Source organism: Phyllopteryx taeniolatus, chromosome 18, assembly GCF_024500385.1.
Source record: "Phyllopteryx taeniolatus isolate TA_2022b chromosome 18, UOR_Ptae_1.2, whole genome shotgun sequence".
NCBI classification, from domain to species: Eukaryota; Metazoa; Chordata; class Actinopteri; order Syngnathiformes; family Syngnathidae; genus Phyllopteryx; species Phyllopteryx taeniolatus.
The window spans coordinates 14,879,145-14,901,359 of record NC_084519.1 but is presented as its reverse complement, the minus strand read 5'-3'; the positions used below and the strand labels follow the sequence as shown (position 1 = coordinate 14,901,359).

General features: G+C 41.7%; 2 protein-coding genes across 4 annotated transcripts in view; both read right to left on the bottom strand.

Moving 5' to 3' along the window:
• Window positions 1-17: 17 nt before the first annotated feature.
• Window positions 18-5,406, bottom strand: lamp5 (lysosomal associated membrane protein family member 5). Its single transcript, XM_061753953.1, has 7 exons — window positions 5,202-5,406; window positions 4,955-5,074; window positions 3,799-3,989; window positions 2,812-2,943; window positions 2,356-2,452; window positions 1,802-1,990; window positions 18-767 (listed from the first exon to the last, which is right to left on the bottom strand). The coding sequence occupies exons 2-7, from the start codon at window positions 5,004-5,006 to the stop codon at window positions 586-588; spliced, it is 843 nt and encodes a 280-aa protein (XP_061609937.1). The 5' UTR covers window positions 5,007-5,074; window positions 5,202-5,406; the 3' UTR covers window positions 18-585.
• Window positions 5,407-6,978: 1,572 nt separating this feature from the next.
• The window catches only part of LOC133468257 (1-phosphatidylinositol 4,5-bisphosphate phosphodiesterase beta-4-like), a 50,277-nt gene continuing 35,040 nt past the window's right edge, over window positions 6,979-22,215 (bottom strand). For 2 of the 3 annotated variants that reach the window (XM_061753937.1, XM_061753939.1), the window contains 25 exons: window positions 22,058-22,137; window positions 21,298-21,382; window positions 21,135-21,225; window positions 20,959-21,054; window positions 20,340-20,488; window positions 20,161-20,256; window positions 19,525-19,669; window positions 19,024-19,108; window positions 18,403-18,527; window positions 17,230-17,281; window positions 16,758-16,860; window positions 15,656-15,820; window positions 13,662-13,866; window positions 12,439-12,527; window positions 12,203-12,359; window positions 12,069-12,118; window positions 11,922-11,987; window positions 11,722-11,837; window positions 11,141-11,216; window positions 10,874-11,049; window positions 10,578-10,679; window positions 10,291-10,348; window positions 10,099-10,185; window positions 9,823-9,856; window positions 6,979-9,182 (listed from right to left, as the gene is read on the bottom strand). In XM_061753937.1, the coding sequence (XP_061609921.1) occupies window positions 9,106-9,182; window positions 9,823-9,856; window positions 10,099-10,185; window positions 10,291-10,348; window positions 10,578-10,679; window positions 10,874-11,049; window positions 11,141-11,216; window positions 11,722-11,837; window positions 11,922-11,987; window positions 12,069-12,118; window positions 12,203-12,359; window positions 12,439-12,527; window positions 13,662-13,866; window positions 15,656-15,820; window positions 16,758-16,860; window positions 17,230-17,281; window positions 18,403-18,527; window positions 19,024-19,108; window positions 19,525-19,669; window positions 20,161-20,256; window positions 20,340-20,488; window positions 20,959-21,054; window positions 21,135-21,225; window positions 21,298-21,382; window positions 22,058-22,137 (2,565 nt within the window). In that variant the 3' untranslated portion in view covers window positions 6,979-9,105. The remainder of the gene's footprint in view (window positions 9,183-9,822; window positions 9,857-10,098; window positions 10,186-10,290; window positions 10,349-10,577; window positions 10,680-10,873; window positions 11,050-11,140; window positions 11,217-11,721; window positions 11,838-11,921; window positions 11,988-12,068; window positions 12,119-12,202; window positions 12,360-12,438; window positions 12,528-13,661; window positions 13,867-15,655; window positions 15,821-16,757; window positions 16,861-17,229; window positions 17,282-18,402; window positions 18,528-19,023; window positions 19,109-19,524; window positions 19,670-20,160; window positions 20,257-20,339; window positions 20,489-20,958; window positions 21,055-21,134; window positions 21,226-21,297; window positions 21,383-22,057; window positions 22,138-22,215) is intronic. The other variant, XM_061753938.1, reaches the window with a different exon arrangement.

Here is a 22,215-nt window from a genome sequence, read left to right as displayed (position 1 = left end):
CGAAAGACAACCAGAAGTGTTTTCAGCAGAGGTTTTTATGCATAGTTTTTCAGGAAAATAACATTTTACACATTTGACCAGGCTTGTGTCCTTTTGCGTTTGTTTCACACACACACACACACACACACACACACGCTCCAAAAGCAACAAGAAATGACGACAAGACGACTTTTAGCAGCGAAGAAACGACGACAAATGTTGAACTGGTTCGGAATCGCTCCCTTTCCACTATATTGTGCCCTATAGAGTAACTAGAGAAAATGTCCGATATAGTGATGCTCCCGATGCATTGAATGGCTGTACGAAATGGCAAACTGACTATTTTAGTGCACTCTACAGCTGCTAGGGAGCGATTCCCAACACAGGAGGAAGATGATGTCACTTAAAGAGACAAGCGCTACGGAAAGCCGTAACATAGTGCGTTCAATTGTCTTACTAATGAGGACAAAGAGCGTACTGGTGAACGGACCTTAAAGTGAATGTCAAGGTTATGGAATAAACGCTGAAACGGCTTTCCAGATGCGCAGCGTTTTGTGCGAACATCCATGCAAGGCCGGAGACGCTCCAAGTGCAGGAGGAAGTCCTCTACATGTTTTTGTACAGGGAGCGGTCGTGCGGTAGCTGCGGCGGCGTGTGGCTGGCGCTCAGCTTGAGGTGGAAGTGGTAGACGGTCAGCATGATGACGATGACGAGCGCCAGGATGAAGCCCAGGATGAGCGGCAGAGTCTCCTCCAGGCGCTCGCGCTGGTCCGTGATGCACTTGTACGCTGACCGCGACGAGAAAACAAAAAAGAAATGGAACAAAATTGCGTTAATATTTTCTGGTAACATGAGCTCCAAATGATCCAGAGATACATTTCAGGCTGGAAATGACACAAAGTTGTGGTTAAGTCTCTGTTAATTGAAAATAATTGGAGACACCACGGTGACGAGTGTTGTTAACAACCCTGCCAAATTCGAATCATTAAAAGAATAATAATAAACAAAATGAGCCTGCGGTGGCTGGAATATATTGCACCAGGTCGTCGCGGGGCTTTTCCACACCGCAACGACGAGGTGCGTGTAGTCCTGTCACGTGGGAATGGTTTTTTTTTTTGTGACATGCACACACTCACACCTGTCAACGAGGCACTCTAAAGTGCCCACGCCAGCAGACTATCCACAGCGAAGATAGGAGGATAGCAGGAATAGCTAGTTCGGTAACTGCATGATGGAATTGTGCCTCTGTGAAGGAAGGCACTCAAGTGGCGGACTCATGCCGGACTCTGAAGTCTGTCATATGGTGTCGTTTTAGCCACACCCCGCAAAAAATGAGGAAAGCTGAAATGGTGTGAAACTGTTTCATGAATCGCCACAATTCAGTGCTACACAGTTCTCAGTCGTTGCATGTTTTCAGCAATTATTTTCAAAATGAACTTGAAAAAAAAATCTCTCCAAATTCACTTCACAGGGTTATTAAAATGTTCTGGTATTGTGAGGGCCAAAACATCCAGCGACAAAGCCTCCACTAAGATGGCAAGCGCCAACACTACACATTTTTTTTTAAATTAGGACTTATGTTTGTGTTGGAATGAGGATTGAGGTGCGGAGGGTACGGGTTAGTTTCAGTTTTTAGGTTGGGGTGAATCCAAATCTTACTTTTGCTAATACATGCCATTTTAACCACAGAAAAAGTCAGCTACCCAAGTCCACCAGACCTTACTTGCTTAAAACGTCTGAGGTTCTGTCAGACGTTAAGAGTTGGATCTGGATCCCACAGCCCAGCTACGTGAAGCGCTGCGCTAGCAAAACAGGTACTCACGCTCGCTGAAGACAAAGTCGGCGGTCATGTCGAAGGGTTGAATCTGGATGTCGTACATGTGGACGGTCACGCCCTTCTGGTGGTCGCTGCTGATGAGGGTCAGCGTCTGCTGGGCGGTGCACACGAACGAACGGCCGGCCGGCGTCACCAACGCCGACAGGTGGTGGGTGCTCGCCGTGTGCTTGCCCGCTGACGGGGAACGCGACAATACCGTCACTCCTCGTCGCTAATTATGGGCTACCTTGACTTACAAACCCTTCAACTTGCGAGTGGTTTCAGTTACGAGTCACTCGGTTTATTTTCTGAGCCAAAATGCGAGTTAACTTAATTAACTCATTCACTGCCAGACACTTTTAAATCAGTTGGAATGGATTAACAGCATTTCAATGCGAAAAAGTCATTGGACACAAGAGAACAAATTCCATTTGTAAGTCCGGGTACCACTTTAGTAGTCAATAGTGAAAGTTTACAAATGTGGATGATGTCATTGCGAGTGGGTGTAAGACTGCTGAGTCGTGGTACAATTACAAAAAAAAAGAAAAAAGCCGACTCACGGTTGTAGGCGTTGATGAAGTGAGAACTTTCTGATGTGTCGTACACGAACTGAACCTTGCTGATTTTCCACACTTCCGCACCTTTGGCACGCAGCTCCTGCAATGCACACACACACACAATAAACTACTAGACACAATAGAAAAAATATGTACATAAATATTTTTCATGAATACAGTTTTGAAATCATATTGGGATTTAAAAATAAATGTACTACTTATTTAGCAAAACAACAAACCCCAAAAATACATAACTCAAAAATGCAGGAAACACTTTACAAATAATACACGCAAAACTGGATTAATCACATTAGACAAAATATGAACAAAAATATTTTATCGTAATGGTCTTTTTCAGCAGAAATAATACAAAATAAAAATGCACCACCCCTCTAGAAAAAAAAAAAAAAACAACTAAAAAAAATGAACATTAATAGCATGTTGGCGTCGCCGTCGCACCTTGGAGAAGAAGATGCGCAGCACGTATGCGTTCTTCTTCCAGCTGATGTGGATCTCGGACTCGGTGCTGCCACACTTGCCGTCGATCTGAGCGCCGCGAGGCAGCGTGAACGACGCCTGCTCGGTGATCAGCTGCACGACAACGCGCACACGGTGAAAGAAGAGGATCATTTCAATCAGTTGTGCTTACAAAAATATTTTGGGGGGGAAATCGTTTTTAAGCATTAAACTAGATCTTTTATGCGGTCGTCAGCATTCTACAAAAGGGACACTTCATTATCAAAACTTTTAAAAACATGATACAAATCTTTTTAAATTATATTACAAAAAATAATTATTGTTAATAAATGAATGATATTCCTTATATTTGGAGAAAAATACAACAAACCAAATTATTATTATCATATTTGAAAAGAAAACAACACTTAAAAAACAATTTAAATGTATTATTTAGCAAAGAGAAAAACACGTGATCAGCATTTTATTTGAAACGAAAACAAAAATGGGCCTTTTCCGCACGAGTGCACCTTCCCACCTGAGAATAAAAATATATATTTTTTCACATTTCATGATCACATCATTTGGGCCACATGCTTGGCTTTAATGATGATTACAAATAATAATCACTCACTTTACATTTATAGTAAGAGCAAATTAAACAGTCAGCGAAATAGAGTCACATCGTGCAAAAGCACTAGTATTTGGATTTTGTTTAGGTATTCACTTTTATATTTTTATTTAAAAAATTATTTTTGAATTTGTTTAATTCTTAACATTTGCATTTATTATTTGTTTTGCTATATGATTTTATTGTTTTATTTTATTCATTTATTAAAATTTCTTTAATTAATTAATCTATTTATTGATGTATCTATTTAAAAAGGGTATTCATCATTAACCACAAGTAAGGACACACTTCCCACAAGCTGGAAATCAACTATGGACTTTTTGGGGTGGGATGACAATGTAGGGGCGTGGCCTCCTTACGTCGATCCGGTTGAGCGCCAGTACGTCGTAGGGCACCACCAGTTTGACGGCGAACTCCACCATGAGACACGTGGTCTCGTTCTCCCGCACGGCGAAGATGGCTCGGTCGGGATTGTCCGACAGGCCCGACAGGTTTTCGCCTTCCTGCTCGCCCACCGACACCGACAGCAGCAGCAGTAGCAGAGACGCACCTGCACAGGAACACCATCAGTTGTTCCCAAAAAAAAATGCACAGTCAGCATTAAATTTAAAAAAAAAAAAAAAAAAAAAAAAAAAAAAAGCGAAGTGAGGAATTTACGGCTCGTGGGACATTTAGTAGCTCGTCCAAAATTATATTAAATTCAATAAAAAGATTAAAGCCTCAAAGGAAGTATCATAAAACATTGACGTGACAAATGCTAATTGGATTTAATATTACAATAATTTTTCATACATTTTGTTTGTTCTGATGCCGCGTTAAAAGGAGGCTTTTTGTGAAAGACACACATTGCGGTGTTGAGGCGATAACTACACCCACCCACACACGCTATACACACACACACACCTACACACATCTACACAAGAACTGGATCAGTACTCCCTCCCAAAAAAAAAAAAAACATTCAGCATAAAAGAACAAAGTGGCTCGTGGAGATTAAATTTGATCTAATTGAAAATAAATTCATCATGACACAAAGAAACAGATTTTTTTTTTTTTTTACATGTAATAGAAATAACACACACGTCCACACTGCAGTGTGGAGTCACGACAGCTCCATACACACGCGCACACGCACAGAATCAGTACTCCCCCAAATACGGCACAGTCAGCATTTAAAAAAAAACACTGAGGTAAGAAATCTTCGGCACTTGGGCTGCTTACGGCTCCCCGAGATTAAATGACGGTCAGTTTAAAAATAGTCAAACCTCGGCGGAAGTGTATGGAAATCATTTAACACACAAATGCTCATCATATTTTCAAATACACAGAATTTTTTATATATATATATATTTTGTTTTGTTGTCTCTTGATCCTAAAATATCAAGCCTTGATGGAAAATCTGCTTGATAAAATTCACTATTTTTTGCTGAAGAAACACATACAATATACACTGCAGTGTGGAGTCACTACAGCTACACGCACACACACACAAACAGACTGAAAAGACACACTGACCCAGGAGAAGAAACTGGCCGCTCTCCTTGGTGCTGAAGCCTGCTCGTCCCATCTTCCAGCAGTTCCCCCCTCCTCCAAACCGCCGGAGAAGCGAACCCGGAGCGAGTGGGAGCACCTGAGCTGAGCGGGACAGAGACCAAGAAGAAGAGGAAGAGGCGGGAGAAATGATGGGAGTGTGTGTGTCAGAGAGAGAGAGAGAGAGAGAGAGAGAGAAAGGAGGGAGGGATGGCGCTACTCAAATCCTCACAAATGCAACCACTTGATCCAGTCCAGGTTACACTAAAACCAGATTCTCCCAAACTGGTTGCGATGATGCGTGGTGGCGCTCCCTTAACTCATCGGGTGCGCGCGTCACTCCGGCCGGATCCCCGCAGTGGCTCCTCCGCACTCTGGCTGGCTGCAGGTTGCGCTGCGAGTGAGGCGTGACGGGAGACCCCCCCCCCCCCCCCATCCTCTGCCGCCCACCCCCGACCTGAGGCAGCCGGAGCCCCCGCCTCCACCCCTGCGTCCGCACAAAAGTGCGCCGGAGCTTTTCCGCGGTACTCACGGGGAGTTGCAGGGTAGTAGAGCACAAAAAGGAGATTTTTCAAAGGAAGTCTGGCATGCCCTTTCTGGTTAAAGTAGTCTCGAAATTGTTATTGAAAGTGGATTATGATCAAGTGATTTGTTTTCGAGGGGGTTGAAAGAGTGTCAGGTGGCGGATGAGGTGGGGGGTGCAGAGTGGCGCGACCCCTCCCCCTTGGTGAACACTGCAGAACCTCACAGAACCCGCTCACTTCTTCTCAGTCGACACACGCTGAGAGTACAACTCAACATCGCTTGGAGTTTATTCTGAATGAACTTTTATTATTATTTTCATTCATTTTCTATTTTATTTTTGGTATATTTTTTACATACTTTTTTGTGCAGGTTTTGAAAACCAACAAAAGACCCACTTTTTTAAAAATACATATTTTTGAAACTTTCCTTCTTTTATATATTTACAGTAAAAAAACAATTTTTTACATTTAAATGCAAATTTGGAAGAAAAAGACTTTTACTTTTTTGGGGAGGACCGAGTGGATACTAAAGTAGTACTTGCCACTGATGTTTATGGTCCCCTTGGAGGTCCAAGTCGGAAATATTTTATGTATTATAATGTTATTATTATATTACAATGTATTACATTTTTTAAAACTTGTATTACTCATTACTCTTATTTTTACATTTGATTACTTACATTTGTATTTGTATTTTTTTCAAAAAGCACCAAATAGACCCACTTTTCTGGGAAGGAAAACAAAAGCATTTTAATTTTAAAACTTTAATTAAAAAAAAAGTTTTTCTTGACATTTCACAACTTTGTGTGTTTTTTTTTTAAATATATATTTTTGCAGCTTAAAAAAAAGCCTCCCCCTTTTTTGGAGCAAGTGGATGCAGTCATACTGGCGTTGTCGGTTGTTTTGTGGTTGATGTTTATGCTCCCCTTGGAAATCCAAATTTTAACTATTTTTGTCATATTTTTTCAAACTTGTATTATTTTAATTTATGACGCTATTGCTTTTTTTTCTTTGCTCTTGCAACTTTTAAAGAAAGACACCCAAAAAAAGCAAAAATATATTTTTGCCGCAAAAATGGTCTCCTTGGAATATCCCCTGCTTTATATTTTCCACTCCGCTTTGCACCTCCTTGTGATTCTGGATGGACTAAATCTCTCTCCTTTTTTTTTTTGTGAGTGTGTATATGAGTTTTTGTGGCTTTTTTTTTTTGCCACACTTTTTCCACGAGAGTAGACGACAACGAGCACACACAGGCATCGCATGAAGTTAAACGGACTCACATTGAAAACAGTAAGACTCCGGCAAATCTTTTTACCAAAGTTCAAATGTAAAACACCAAAAAGTTAATTTGCTTATCAAGAACTGGCAGCGAGAAATGGACGGACGAATTATTATTATTAATTTTTTTTTTTTTTAAAGTGAAGAATTGCAGATTGCTTGTGCTTATGACACGTGAAAATATGGCAAAAGAAAAAAAACATCCAATCAGATTTTTGAGGTCCCATGTTCCACTGTCATTTATTGGTACACATACTATAAAACAGTATTAAAGGAGCTGTCATCGTCGCTATAAGTTCAACAGTACAATAGAAATACAAATAAAGAAAAGAAAGAACACGCACGCACGCACACAGTATGGTTTGATTTGAGAGCTACAGTTTGAAGAAGAAAAAAAAAAAAGGAAAAACATTTGCAAAAATAACTTTTGCTTCTGGACCAACTCAAAAGACAACATAAGTGCAAAAAAGGAAGCTAAAAGCCTCTAACAAATAAACAATTCAACTACACATCATATCTAATATATATAATATATATATGTTCATTTATTTATATGTATGTATATAGAGATCTCCATATAAATAACCCTTGAATTTGGCATTGACACTCGCTCAAATAAGTTAACAGAATCCTAACAGACACCGGCGAGTGGCACGTTTGCAAAGCCAAAGAATAAAAGCACTTTTTTTTCTCTCATTCATTGTACCTCGGCGGAGGTCTCGAACAAATTAGACGGGAAAAAAAAAAAAAGAAAATAGAAAAAGAAACGCGACGTGACGATGACCCGGTGAGGTGATGGTGATGCCGCACGCATGGCAGCGTTTTTGGTGGCCATTTTTGTAGTTTATTTTTTTTAACGTCAACTTAATTTGAATGGCGTCATTACTGCTATTGTGTATTATTTGACATCAGGGGTGGGCAAACCTTTGTCCTCTGGGCCCACATTTGATAACAAAACAGAGAGATGGGCTAGGTCAGTGAAGTGGTATGTGGGCGCCCTCTAGTGGCACGCGAGAAAAAAGAAATACAGGTTTAGTTATATTTAACTATGAAGTTCAATGTATTTGCATTTACTCTTTAAGAATGCTTTGTTCCCAAAAAATATTTTGGCACAGTTTCTATTTAACTTTCACGTGCAATAAATTTGAAACGAACAATTATTTAAGTACAGTCCCCCGATATTTTAGTGTAGTGCTGATAAACAAACTGCATAATGTTAAAGTGGCTTACAATAATATGAAATATACTTTTGACACCTGTTTTACAGGTAAAACCTGATGAACACTTAGGCCTACTACGTTACTAATCTAATGTAATTACGGTGGTATTGTTTTGAGGTGGTACTTGGTGTAAAACGTTTGACAACCACTGGGCTTGGTCACGAATAGATGAGGTAAAAAATAAAAGTAAAGAAAAGTTCAAATGTGGATAGAAAAATAGTTCCTATGGCAATAAAATAATAATTCAGCCTATTGTTTTATTATTTATAAATATTAAAATTAATCAAGTAATTCTTTAATTTAAAAATATTTTGTATGTGATGAATGAACAAAAATAAATAAAAATGAATAAATACATTCAATTAACAAATTTTGAGGAAAAGAAAACAGCTGAAAGGAATGCAACAAATATTACAGGATTTTTAATAATGCAAATGCTATTATAGAAGGGACTTTGCCCACCCCTGTTTTACACACTCAAACACATTTTAGTCAAGATTTTAAGAGTGAGAACGAATAACACGTGTAAAAAAGTAAACTTTCAGGTATCCTTTTGCAATATAATATTTGAGGCAACACAACTGCTTTTTTCAGCAGTGAAATCATATTAATAATGAATTATTTTTGCCTTATGCCTCCATACGGTTGGATACAAAAATAGTCATCACTCAATGATTCATTAGCGAAACACAAATGTATGGAAGCGCTTAATGAGGAAATCTGAACAAATTGAATTGTGTTTACAGCGTTTTTGGAGGGTCATTTATGGTGAAAAAGCGGCCACCATTTCGGCAAACAAACACCGTGATGAGCTTTTATTGTAATGTAACCTCACTACTGTGGGCTTTTTTTTTTTTTTATAGCAGTGCTACTTTAACAAAATATGATTAAAAAAACAGCTTTGAGTTAGAAATCAAGTGTGATTGTACAAACAGTGCTACATTCCAATCATGTCACGTACAAACAAAGTGTTTATGTGCACAGTTTCAAAGCGAAATGGTATTGTGTGTGTGTGTGTGTGGGGCGGGGGGGGGGGGGGGGGGGGCTACAGTGTGTTCGCGTGGTGGGCTGAGCTTTTGGCGCGCGCGTGTGTGTGTGTGTGTGCGCGCGTGCGTCAGACGCTCACACCACTGTGGCAGGTCTGCGCTCCATCTCCTCCTCCAACATGGCCGTCTGCTGCATGTCCTTTGCCTTTAAACGCACACGAAAACACGCCGTTAATAAACACAGACGGAAAAGGAAGTGGATAGAAAAAGTCTACACACCCCTGTTCAGATGCCAGGTTTTTGCGATATAAAAAAAATAAGACCAAGATAAGTCACTTCCAATTTTTTTCTCACTGTTAATGTGACCTTGAACTTGTCTTTTTTTAAATTTTATTTTATTAACTGAAACTGAAAAGTTGTCATTTTGGAGGTGGTGGGGGATTCTGCCTGACAGCAATGACATATAAAATATGAGTAAATATTGCCACTTCATATATAAATTTGGTCTCCATTTTCGTCGCTGACGTCACACCAAGACATGGCAGCGTTTTGATTTTGGCGAAGTAAAGCGGGCGTTCCCCAGCAACGTCCTAACTAACTAACTAACTAACTAACTGTCCTAGCTGTCTTCAGTTGATTACCGATTGCTCCAAAAAGGATTGACATTATTGAAAATGACTACCAGTTTCATTTTCTTCAGCAAAAAGTACATAAAGAGAACTATAGGTGGCTAGAGGTCCTTTAAAGTCAACATTGAGGGCATTTATAAATATATGAACGATGAAAGCAAAACAAATAATAATAAAATAAAGGCATTATGGTGGGGAAACCGTGCAGGTGCCTACCTTTTTGTTTGTTTGCATGGTGTGATGCCAAAAGCTGTGCCAGGAGAAGCAAATTATATTAAAAACAACCCCAAAAAAATGAACATACGTGTACACATACATACAGTACATGTCATCCATGTATACACACATAAATGGATGGAGATGAATGACACAATCAGTCAGCCTTAATATTTTTGTACAGGAGTCATATATGAATTTGATGCCATTGGGTGTACCTAACGAAATGGCGTATGACTGTATTTATTAATTTTGGAATAAAGATATGACTTGTACCTGCTCATTGAACTTGTCCAGTTTCTCCACCTGCTCCCTCTGGTTCTTCTCCAGCTGCTCCAGTTCCTTCTGGTGCTTCATGGCCAACTAACACACACACACACACACACACACACACGCGCACGCAAATTCAGTCTTCCCTGCAATAATAGCAGAGGTGCGTGTGTGTGTGTTTGTTGTTTGTGTACGCACTCTCTTCCTCTCATCCAGGAACTTCTTTGTGTTGCTGCTGTTCAGCTCTCGCACTCTCCTGCACGTCACAAACAAAAATGGCGTCAGCTCACTTAAAATGGACGGCACGTGGACTGAAATTTACTTTGAAGGTGGTTTCATACAGTCCCGGTATGTCCTTGAACGCGGACCCTGAGAAGGTCCTGAAGGACCGACACGCGTGACGACATCTGACACGCCATCACGTGTGGACACACTGTGTGTCATCAGTGAGCGTTTGTGTGTGTGTGTGTGTGTGTGTGTCGCACCTTTCCCTCTCCGCCTTGTTTTTGATGCTCTTGTCCTGGCTGATGGCTTTGCTGTTCTCCATGGACATCTTGGCCTGGTTGGCTCGCATCTCTTTGCTCTGCCTGCGTGACGACAACAACGAGCTTGATGCTTCTTACGCAAAGGCAGTAATCGCCATGAGTTGCTGTAGCCATATAGTCACGCTAACTTTTCGACCGCGAAGAACCCGATTCCACCCATTTTCCAGTATTCTGTGTTGCGCACCACGCAAGTGGTCGTACACGCGCAAACGAGCGAGTTTGAAAGCATGTCTAACCGCTCGTGTATGAGTTTGAGATGTCCGGTCTGCTGCTCCTGAACGCTGCTCAGCAGCTTCTTGAGGTGCTCGCACTGCTGCGTGACGTGCGCGTCCTTCATCTCCTGCTCGTTGCTTCCGTGGCCGCCGATCAGCTCCGACCGTTCCTTGGTGTGCTGCGCCGTCATGTCCTTCACCTGCCACGCACGGCGAGACACGCAACAGCGCAAAAATAAAACATTCAAATAAATACAAAATAAATACAAAATACAGCAGCGAATGTTGCACCTTGTTTTTGTGATCAGTGAGCAGCGTTTGGATTTTGACTTCGGTTTCCTTCTTCAGCTCTTGGCAGTTGTTTTCCCTGATGGACAACATACAGGAAACACACTCAATGGTCAATTCATTAATATGACAATCATAACTTTTGATTGACACAGAGAAATGTTTTTTTTATTTATTCTCAAACTGCATCACAGTAAGAGCTGTTCCTAATATTTTGGTCGCCTTCTACTCAGATTGTAGAGCTCTTCCAAAGCTTTAATTTTTGCTGTCTTGGTTCCAGAGGAAAATGTGGATAAAATCAACAAAATACCTTTAAATACAGTTAATAGTTAAGACTAAAACAACAAAAACCTTTTTTTTTTCAAAATAAATGTTTAATACACATATTTTATTGAGTTTTGATGACTGTCGCTTAAATAAATACAATTTTAATCAAAATATAATTTAATATAATCCAGAAGAAAACATTGTTTACGTTTCAATATATTTGCATTTTGTTTTATGTTATATTATGGTATTAATTTGATTACATTGAGACGAACGCAGCGTGCCAAAAGCGGATATTACTGTAGTTGCTGTTTTACCCTCGTTTCTTGATGGCCTTCTCCAGAAGTTTCTCCAGTGTGCTCTTCTCCTTGTCGTGCGCCGACACCATCTTGTCCACCTGCGTGCCGTGCATTTTCTGCATCACGTTTTGATCCTGTCAAAGAAAAGGAAAAAAAAGAGGAAAAAACACTTTCAAAAGCAATCTAAGGAGAAAGTTTTGGAGCACTGTGTCACTCACCTTCGACTGCTTCTTCTTTAACGCGCTCAGTTCCTTTTGCTGCTTTTTTATGAGTTTAATGTACGTCTGCAGTGGGAGAAAAAAAACATTACTTCTCTGATTCAGATTTTATTTTTTTAACACATAAGACTCTTATAATGTACGCACCTTCATTTGCTTTAAGTCGTCAATGCTGACATTAGGAACCAGTGCGTTATCTGCGACAGTGCAGGACAACATGTACTGAGATGACGTGTGTGTGTATTTTATGAATAATGTCTGCGTGTATAATGTATGTGTACCTCTCTTGGTCTCCGCCGTGTTGTTCTGGGAGGCGTTGGAGGTCTGAGCGACGTCCGAGCTGCTCTGCGGCGTCACGCTGGCCTTCACGGTGTCGCCTTTGCCCTTTCCCTTCTTGTCGTTCTTGGAGCTTCCGCTCGGGACGTCGGCGATGTCGTTCTGAGACGGGACGCGCACACAATCGTCAATATTTACCATAGCTGCGCGGTGTGTAGTTTCTATGCGCGTGCGAGGGTACCGTGTCAATGCCGAGGGCTTTCATCTGGTCAGCTCGCTTCTCGGCGATGGTCAGAAACTTCTTGGGGTCGGACAGAGCGTCGACAATAGCTGCAACACATCCGCTTGTTCATTAAAGCGCGCTTTGTTCCAGAAACGCTCACACCTCTGTGGGCTTAAACATTTATCATAACAGCTCATAACTTTTTTTCCCCCACTTTTTGCCAACTTGAATCATGAGGAAAATACATAAAATAGCAAAGGACCGAAATAAATTGAAAAAGGTATTTAATGTAAATAAAGATTGTTATTACAAAACATTAACTATTGGTACTAATATTACTAATATGTATATATTTTTTTTTTTTATCTATACTGTATGTATTTTATTATATTTGGACGATTGATTTTTTTAACAACATATTTAAAAGATTTTATATATTTCATAGAAATCTTGAAAAAAATATTTAATTCAATGATGAGTATTATTTTACAAACAATTTTTGATCAATATCAATTTTATATAAATAAATGTAAATAAAATTAATAGGGTCAAAATAAGACTATTTTATTTGTAGATATTTTAATCCAATTTGATTAAATTCAGAAAATTGTTAATTCATTTGGTAGTGGTATTTTTTTCAAAATATTTTAAAATCCAAATTCATTTTCCCCTTTGAATTTTGATTTTATGTACTCAAAGGATGTTTAACGAGACTTTCCCAATTAAGTTCAATACAACGTGTGATACAGATCAAATTTAGAAGAAACTCTATTATATAAAAATTGGCAATTGCTATATTTTATTTGACTCTGCGATTGGCTGGCAGTCCAGGTATTAAAAAAAAGCCAATGCAAGCACAGATGGAAACTCATCCAGGGCTTGTCACAAGTATAAATAGAAAAGCAATCACTAAACAATCAAAATCAAAATGATTGTAGTGTCAGAGCCCCCCCCCCAGCCCCCAGCAGTAGGAGGCGCTAATGAGTGCAGTAATTTTCCCGGTTTAAACCCTTTGGCTTCATTTAATGACAGCTGCAAATGTCTTCTCATTTGCATGTTGAAAGCTTTTGCGGCAGTACATTGACTTGCGCCATCATTGCTGGGAAACCAACTGGAGGCTCAGACAAAGGAAGTTAAAAGAAAATGTAAACAAAGTTGCCCCGAAGGCTTATAATAAACCGAGTGGCATGAAATATACCCAGAACCGTTGTGGAGTATCGGTGTACGTTTGTTTCGCTCACCTCCGAAGCCGTCGGGCACGTAGGTTTTGAGGATGATCTGGCAGAAGATGGTGGGCAGCGAGAGGGGCTTGTTGCCCTCGTTCCGCAGCGAGATGTGACGGTAGCCGGCCTGCAGGCCGTCCAGCGGCAGGATGCGCTGGCCGATCAGCTTGTTGTTGTCGTCGTAGACGGCGAGGCGCAGCACCGCCAGATCCGGTAAGATCACCTGCGAGGGCGGGAAAAAAACACACAAAACACATCAGCAAAAGTACCATTTGCATGTTCCAAATTTAGTATTTTTTTTTGCGAGTGCTTTTTCTGATGAAGAAGTGTCCGTCCTGGCTGCTCAGTTACTCAAGCTAAAGTGACATTAAGTTGATATGACCGAAAGAAAAACCCCCCCACCCCAAAAAAAACTGTTACAAAATATGAATATTTTCGGCGGCACGGTGAATGACTTGTTAGAGCGTCTGCCTCACAGTTCTGAGGACCGGGGTTCAAATCCCGACCCCGCCTGTGTGGAGTTTGCATGTTCTCCCCATGCCTGCATGGGTTTTCTCCGGGCACTCCGGTTTCCTCCCATATCCCAAAAACATGCATGGTAGGTTAATTGAAGACTCTAAATTGCCCATAGGTGTGAATGTGAGTGCGAATGGTTGTTTGTTTGTATGTGCCCTGCGATTGGCTGGCAACCAGTTCAGGGTGTACCCCGCCTTCTGCCCGGTGATAGCTGGGATAGGCACCAGCACGCCCGCGACCATAGTGAGGAGAAGCGGCTCAGAAAATGGATGGATGGATGAATATTTTCTGAATTATTATTGTTTTCTAAATAGAAATATCTTTTACATATTTTAATAATAATTTATCAAAGCCCAGAGGGGAAAAATATAACAAATGGTTCAATTAAATCAATTGAACAATATTAAATAAGTGTCATGCTAAAGTAAAATAATTCTCTTCCTAATTTGACAGAGAAGAGTGTTATTAACAAACCTTCCAAATTTGAATGATTTAAAAAAAACAATTTTTTTAAAATCGCCAAGTATATAAAAAGAGACTTCAAAATGGTGAAACATCAAGCCATTCTCTCCACTCTCCAAACCACGCCTTGCTCATCTGTCAATCAAAAACCCAATGTTACGACCTGTAAAAATGGATGCTACTTTGTCTAGCCTTTTTCTTACGCTTACACATCCCTACATGTTTGAGCCTGCGGTGGATGGAATAGATCCTGTCGGGACAAAAGAAATTGTCCTGACAAATGAATTTCAAATGACTTGTTTGAACCCGATTAATCGTCCAGCCCTTGGTTCCACTGGATGATCATGACGACAGGAGTGGTACGTACTGTATTGTGTTGAAAGTAAAGCAAGAGAGGGACACTATCATCCGTGATAGAAGCAAAACACTGAGTCTATCTGACGACTGACAAGGCCATCTCCATAACAACAAGCGCATCTTGGGGTACTGTATATCTTGTATATTGATATCAATATATTTGTGTGTCTGTGTGTGTACAGGAATGAACCCCATCCTTGAGAGAAGCCAGAGTCTCGAGATAAGTGAACAAAGAACGGAGGATGATTAATCCCCCGGCGAAGAGAGATAAGAGAATCCTCACGAGAGATGAATGAACGGAGGCAAAGCGGGGCGTCGTGCCGCCCCGCCTTGGCCGTGACTCATCCCGTGAGTCTTCGGTGTTGCGCACGCGAGGTGAGGTTTTCAAGGTGTTGGTCGCTTCCTGGCGGCCGCGTGTGCACATGTGACAAAAGGAATTTTGCCGGCAGCTTGTGATGCCCCGCACTGACGGCGCCCACTGTGTGTGTGTGTGTGTGTGTGTGTGTGTGTGTGTGTGGTGTTGCATGAGGCTGTGATTGATGGTGTGTGTTAAGGGGAGCTGGAGTCACAGTCACAGCTGAGAGACTTCTCATTGTGCTGAGAGTAGCACTATTGCGCACGCACAAGCGACACAGTTCACGTTCTCTCCCAGCCGCGTGGCCCCTCCCCGGGTGTACCTTTCGGAAGACGAAGGGTTCCTCGTTGTAGGCGGGGTTGAGCCCGTTGTTCATCACCATGCGCGTGCGGAACTCCTTGCGGATGGTGTCGGTCGGCAGGCCGTACATGTCCACCTCCACGTACGTGCCGATCTTCTTGTCCGACAGGAACTGGCCCGAGAACACCTGCGTCGGGAAGGACCAAGCAGTGTGCCATTTTGTGCGGTAACTACCACTACTGAACAAACTACCAAAGGAAAATGGGCGCAAATAAGGCTGGATTTACACTGCGCCCAATTCCGTCGCTCTGTATTCAATTGTTTCCACGTACATTTTAAATAACACATATCACACATTAGATGTAAATAACTTCACAAATGTCAACGATAATACATAAATAACACGAATTGTTTCATTGGCCTGGGCTGACTCTTCCCGACATTGATACAAATGAGGGTAACTTCCAAATAACACTGAAACTAAAGTGATGCCGGTCAGCAATTCTATTGCTTACTTAATAACAAATACACCTCTAATGCAGCATTACAGACCACGTCGTGAGCCTCATCGCACAATTGCCTAAGTCACACAAAAAAACAACAACAAATTCAACAAGCAAGCAAAGTCCAGTTGCCACGATTCAACCGCTAAGGATTACCACAATGACTGAGAATCTAAACTGACAAACAAAAATCATAATTATAAGCAAACACATGACGGGGTCCATCCGATCTGCACCTTGAAGCTGCGCTCGCATTGAGTCCCATCTGAAGATTTCCAATTACATACGTTTACTGTATTTTAGTTTGTTTGTTTTTTTCACTTTACGCTGCAATGACACATAAGCCAATTGTGACACTTAAAGGCAAAGATTTTGAATTGTGTCACTTGGACTATGTAGTGTAAATAAAGGCTCAGTGTGACACTGGGTACCCCAGCACAATCCAATGAGAGTCAGTCCAAGTGCTGCATCAAAAAGTCTTCTGCGGTGGCGTCAAGCTCACCTCTCATGGCATCATTGGAAGGTACTTTGAGTCATTTTAAGTCGACGATATATAGCAAAGGTCTCTCGGGATGATGCAGTGCAAAAACGCATACATCTGAATCACATTTGATGTCGAACCTGTACACTGCACGTGGCGGCGATGACGCCGTCCACCGGCGTCTCCGAGAAGGGATCAAACATGCGGTCCGACCGTCGCATGAAGTCGGGCTTCAGCAGGTACCTGATGCACACAGTAATAGAAAAATCAATGAAATGATATGTTTCACTTTCAGTGCATGTTTTCCTAACAGATCTCAATGGGAGACATTGTGCACCCGAGTCCCATTAGACATAATGGCTGTTCGGCAAAAGCCCCGCGACCTCCCACGGATATTCCACATATTACATTTCCAGCATTAGCACTGAAGTCTGAGTCCTCAGGGTGGGGGTGGTATCGGTGGAGGAAGAGACAGATGACTTCTCCGAAAACCACTTACAGGCCCCGGGGAGGGCCAGGCGGCGGCTACGGTCACCAACGGCAACCGCTAATGAGATGTGACAAGCTTTAAGTGATGAGAGAGACAGAGCGAAAGGAAGGAGATGCGCTCACCCGCAGGAGCCGTTGTACTCAAACTTTCCCTGGTTCAGCTGCATGGCCAAATCTGAGGAGGAGGAGGGAAAACCACAGAAAAATCAAAAGCATAGCAAAGGCTTACAACGCGCTCATCGTCTCGTGCCAGCGCCTCCGGCCTCGCACATGGCCAGCTGCAGGAGGGGCCATATGTCGGAAGACCCTTTAGCCTCGGGTGGCGGGGCAACAGCTGCTGTGCAACAACAGGCTGGCACCCAGCATAGAAGCGTACAGTCGAGCCTTCACGCTCACGTTCACATCTATGGACGATGAAGTGTCTTCAGTGAACTTGACACGCATGTTTTCGGAATGCGGGAGGAAGCCCGATTACACGCAAACTCTACACAGGCCTCAAAACTGTGATGCACAGGCGCTAACCACTAGATTGACGTTCATATACGTTCATATTATGCCCCCCCCAAAAAATACCTATCCAAAATTGCACAAAAAACCCTAACGAACAGGCTAAGCTAACAAAAATGGAGGAAAACGATGCTCTCCTGTGTTTATGTCTTTAAGGAGTTGTGTTTTTTAAAAATTATTATTTAAGAAGAGACTAAGGACAGTCTGCTGCAGCAAAAGAGAGACTGGGGAGTAAAATACACAGCATCCAGGGCTAAGGTGCAGATTAAGATAGCATAAATGAAGGAGAACGAGGCTCTCTTGTGTTTACCTCTTTAAGGATATACTTTTTTATTACAAAACGAGACTAAGGGCAGACTGCAGCAGCAAACGTGAGACTGTGTGGTATAACTCCGGAGAGTCTAGAGCTAAGGCACAGGCTAAGTTAACCAAAATGGAGTGGAACAAGGCTGTACTGTGTTTAGGTCTCTTTACGTGAGAGGAGAGTGAGGGCAGGCCGGCGCGGCAAAGTGGAGACTGTGGCATATAACGTTTTCCCATTTGCATGACTAATGGGATACATTGCTTCAAAATAGTGTATGAACAAATGTTGAACTAATTAAGGACATATCTCTGCACCACAAGCATGCATCACAGCACACCTGCAGCCCTTGAGACTCATACATTTTACTCTCAGGGACATTTCGTCCATCCTGTGTGTTTAACCGTCAAGGGAGCGTATATTTATAACCTGTGTGTGTGTATGTGCGTGCGAGGTCGACAGGGGCCCCGCGTGGCGTGATGCGGTACCTGGGGTCTGGAAGTTGAGCGAGACCATCTGGCAGCCGGCGTTCCAGAAGATCTGAGGCATGTAATTACTGGAGTCCACTCGGCCCCCTTTGGGGTAGATACGGCTCATCTGACGCTTGTTGTAGCTGCGCTCGGGCTCAGGAACATTCCAGCAAAGATGCAGCACATGCGTGTGTGCGTGTGCGCGTAAATTAGATGCACCGCAGGACTATTTTTAGTGTGAACAGCTTGGGTCAAGCAGTCCCTTTGGAGGGAGAGCGTTTGTGTGAGGCCAAGCGACAGTTCACACGTTTCATCCAATGGCAAAAAGCACAAAACCAAAAAAAAATCTTTTCCATGATTATTACTGTTTGCTAACTCAGCGATTCCCAACCACTGTGCCGCAGCACATTGGTGTGTAATGATACAATGTCACTTATTTGGTCCTAAAATGATTAGTATTATTTTAGATTTTATAAATGCTCTTCCACTAGATGGCAGAAGGTACAATTAACCTGGGTATCCGCAGATCATCATTATTTTCGTATATATACTGTTTGTGGAATTTTTGCTTGCCTTGGCTCAATAAAGTTTGGGAAATATTGTCGTAACTTACTAACTAACCCAGATTTCAAAGGATACTTGACAAATTCAATGGCGTTGGTCTTGAGGTAGCCGAGGCCCACGGACTCGTTGAAAGACGACATATTGTGATGGATGTTTTTCTCTAAACGAGAAAATGAACATGACCAAAGATCATTTAAACACATTGTGGCTGTACGATAAAACCCTGTGACTCAACTTCATGGCAATTTCACATTTTTGAATTCTACTCTGTGCACACTACTAATAAAACTGATTTTAAGTATCTAGACTGGTTGTGTCCACCAAACACATAGTTGTTCATGTAAATGAAAAGAAATAATAAACAAAGTAGTGACAAGCTCGGCTATTTAACGTCATGTTTTAAGCACAACAAAGGATCTATTTTCAATTAATCAAGTCAGTCAAATCGTGGTTTTATGAAACAATGTTTCATGTACTGTATGGCTACTGTATGAATACTATGTAATGAAATAGCAATTGGAAAGCAAATCAAACAGCGATAATACGATACTTGTGAAGAGATAATTGCGAGCTCACCCTCGGCCACGTCAAAACTCTGGAACTTGACGGGCTGCGCGTAGTTGACCATGGCGGACAGGTACGGGTGGATGTTGGTGGTCGCGCCCACGTACGTGTACTGAGCGATCAGAGCCTCTTCCAAGTCTTCGGAGCCTTCGCCACCCTGATGAAACACACAAACTACTAATTTCTCGTGTATAATATACACTCGAGTGTAATGTGAACCCCCAAAATTGACTCCACGCTTCTTCCTATGTATAATGCGCACCCATGACTTTTCATCTGTTGATATATTTGTATGTAATAAATGGTAGTGGTGACCCCCTCATAATTTGTTTTTCTAATCAATTTTGATCAGTAATATTATTAATAGTGAGGTTTACTTATTCTTTAATAAGTTATTTAATATTGTGTCGCACCCTAGTGTTTACATTTAACACTGCAGCTTTAAAACTAATTGATGGCTGTTCTAAAACACACATACCTCTTTTCACTGTGACAACATTTTCAAACTTTTACTATATCTATTTATAATAAATATTATTGACTTTTGAGGATTTTTGGGATAAAGAAAAAGTGCATTATACACAAGAAGTTCCGTTAGATTAGACCCATGTACTGCTGGTCCAGATGTATGTGATGTCACACATTTACTTTCTTGTTGTTGTCTGGGTCGGACGCCTCGGAGATATCTGTGACGTCGGCGGCTTCCGTAGCCTCGGATATCTCCGTTCTTTCGTCTTCAGGCACCTGAAAACCCGAGCCGAGGACGAAGCACGGTATGAAGCAACATTAATGGTGGATGTGGTCTAGTAAAAGGGGATCAAACTCACCTTCTTGATACTGTTGCTACGCTCTTCCACTTTCATGGTGCTCACAGCGTTTGGTTGCGAGTCACTGTTGGCCTCTTTGTCACTGGCCGCCTCCGACAGGCTGCTGGGCGCGTCTGAGGTCACGTCCTTATCGTCGGGCTCCTTTTCTCCTGCGCAAAGAGTTTGGAGCTGAATTTTTGACATGCGGCAACGCACACAACAAACCGGAGCATTTTGTGTTTTAAAATAGTGAGAAGAAGGGGGATACTGCAAAAAAACACGTTGCATCAAACGCATCATTGGGAACTTTTACTTCAGTGGCAGAGAACACAGAACTTCTTTTTTTTAACTGTTAAATGATCCCAAATGTCGGATATTCTCTTTCTCGATCTTCTTGGCTCATGCTTATTGCTATGTACGTCTGCAGTAACATTGGTCCGTGTGGTAAAATAATTGCCGCAAAATCCTGCAATATAGCAAAAAAATCTTTGACATAAAATTAGATATGCACGATACAGCAATACAGCGAGCCCGTCAAAAGTGAACCGCAGTATGGGGCTGGGCGACTGTAGTACGGCGCATCCAGAAAGAGTTGCAAAAAATCTATTTTTCGATGTTGTCATTATGAGGCTGGCCGAACCGTTCTCGGTGTCGTCCTCGTTCTCCTCTCCCATGATGATGGCGGTGGTGTTGGTCTCGCCCGCCTCCATGTGCTTCTTGAAGGCCTCCAGTTGCTCTGTATGACGCATTAAAACACACACTAAACTACAAGAAGGCTACCGGAGTGAAGACGCTTTCTACACGTCGTGTACTTACTCTGCTCCACTTCCGGTTTCAAGCGCTTGTTTTTGATGAGGATTTTTCGTTTCAGGTCATTGGGCGAGGGTAAAGGACGACCGGATTCGATCTGCAAAGGGAATCGTCGCACGGTGAAATTGTAGCGAGCGGCCGAAAGGGTTCTGGAGGAAGGAGAGCTTACCGGAAAATTGTCCAGAGGCTGCTTCTGGAGAAAGTCGCCAAAGATCTCCTCACAATACTTGGCCATTTTGTACTGTTGCGGTTTACTGGACGCACATAAGCAGACATGCTTTACAGCTGATACAGCATTCACAGAGAGTCACTTTTTCCACATTTCTTCTATGTTACAGCCTTATTCTAAAATGGAAAACATTTGTTTCTTCGCCCCCTCAAAATTCTACACTCAACACCCCATGATGACAACATGAAAAACGTTTTTGGGAAATTGGATGATGCATAGATGGATGGTATTTCAAATGAAAACTACCAAAAACAAGTGTTGACAACCTTTGCCATTAAGCTCAAAATTGAACTAAAGTGCATTGTGTCTCTACTGATCATTACTCAGATGTTTCTACATCTTAATTGGTCAACTCAGTTGAAGTACTAAAAGGTATTACAAATAGTAGAATACATTCAGAAAGTATTCTTACATTTCTATTTTTTAAAAGATTTTAAAAAAATAAAAAAAATAAAAAAGCGGCTCAGAAAATGGATGGATGGATAGAATTCTGATGGGAAATTTAATATACAAATAATACTTTTCATAATTAAGTTGTAGAAACATCTCAACAATGGTCAGAGGAAATTTATTTGGAAAAAAATGAATTCAATGAATCTATTTTGGAAAAAGGCTCTAATATAGAAATTGTGAAGCGCTGTTCATACTTTTCCGGAAGCAGTGTACACCGCATAAAAACACAACATCAAAGTGTAAATACCTGCAGTGGTTCTCAAAGGATAAAATAACAGGAAACTCTGCGGTAACAAAGGCCGTGTCCTTGATGGCTTGGATTACATCCTGGATGGAGTCAACGGCAGATGTAATATCCCACTTTCGACACTAGGGGGTGTCCACACACCATGTAAAAGCCACGAG

What these genes read in the sequence shown, in the direction of transcription:
- lamp5 (XM_061753953.1), bottom strand. Translation starts at nt 5,006, where the DNA reads ATGGGACGAGCAGGCTTCAGCACCAAGGAGAGCGGCCAGTTTCTTCTC. An exon ending in CGGCCAGTTTCTTCTCCTGG is followed by an intron (nt 3,990 to 4,954) that starts GTCAGTGTGTCT and finishes GTTCCTGTGCAG; the next exon opens with GTGCGTCTCTGCTACTGCTG. An exon ending in TGCGCATCTTCTTCTCCAAG is followed by an intron (nt 2,453 to 2,811) that starts GTGCGACGGCGA and finishes TGTGCATTGCAG; the next exon opens with GAGCTGCGTGCCAAAGGTGC.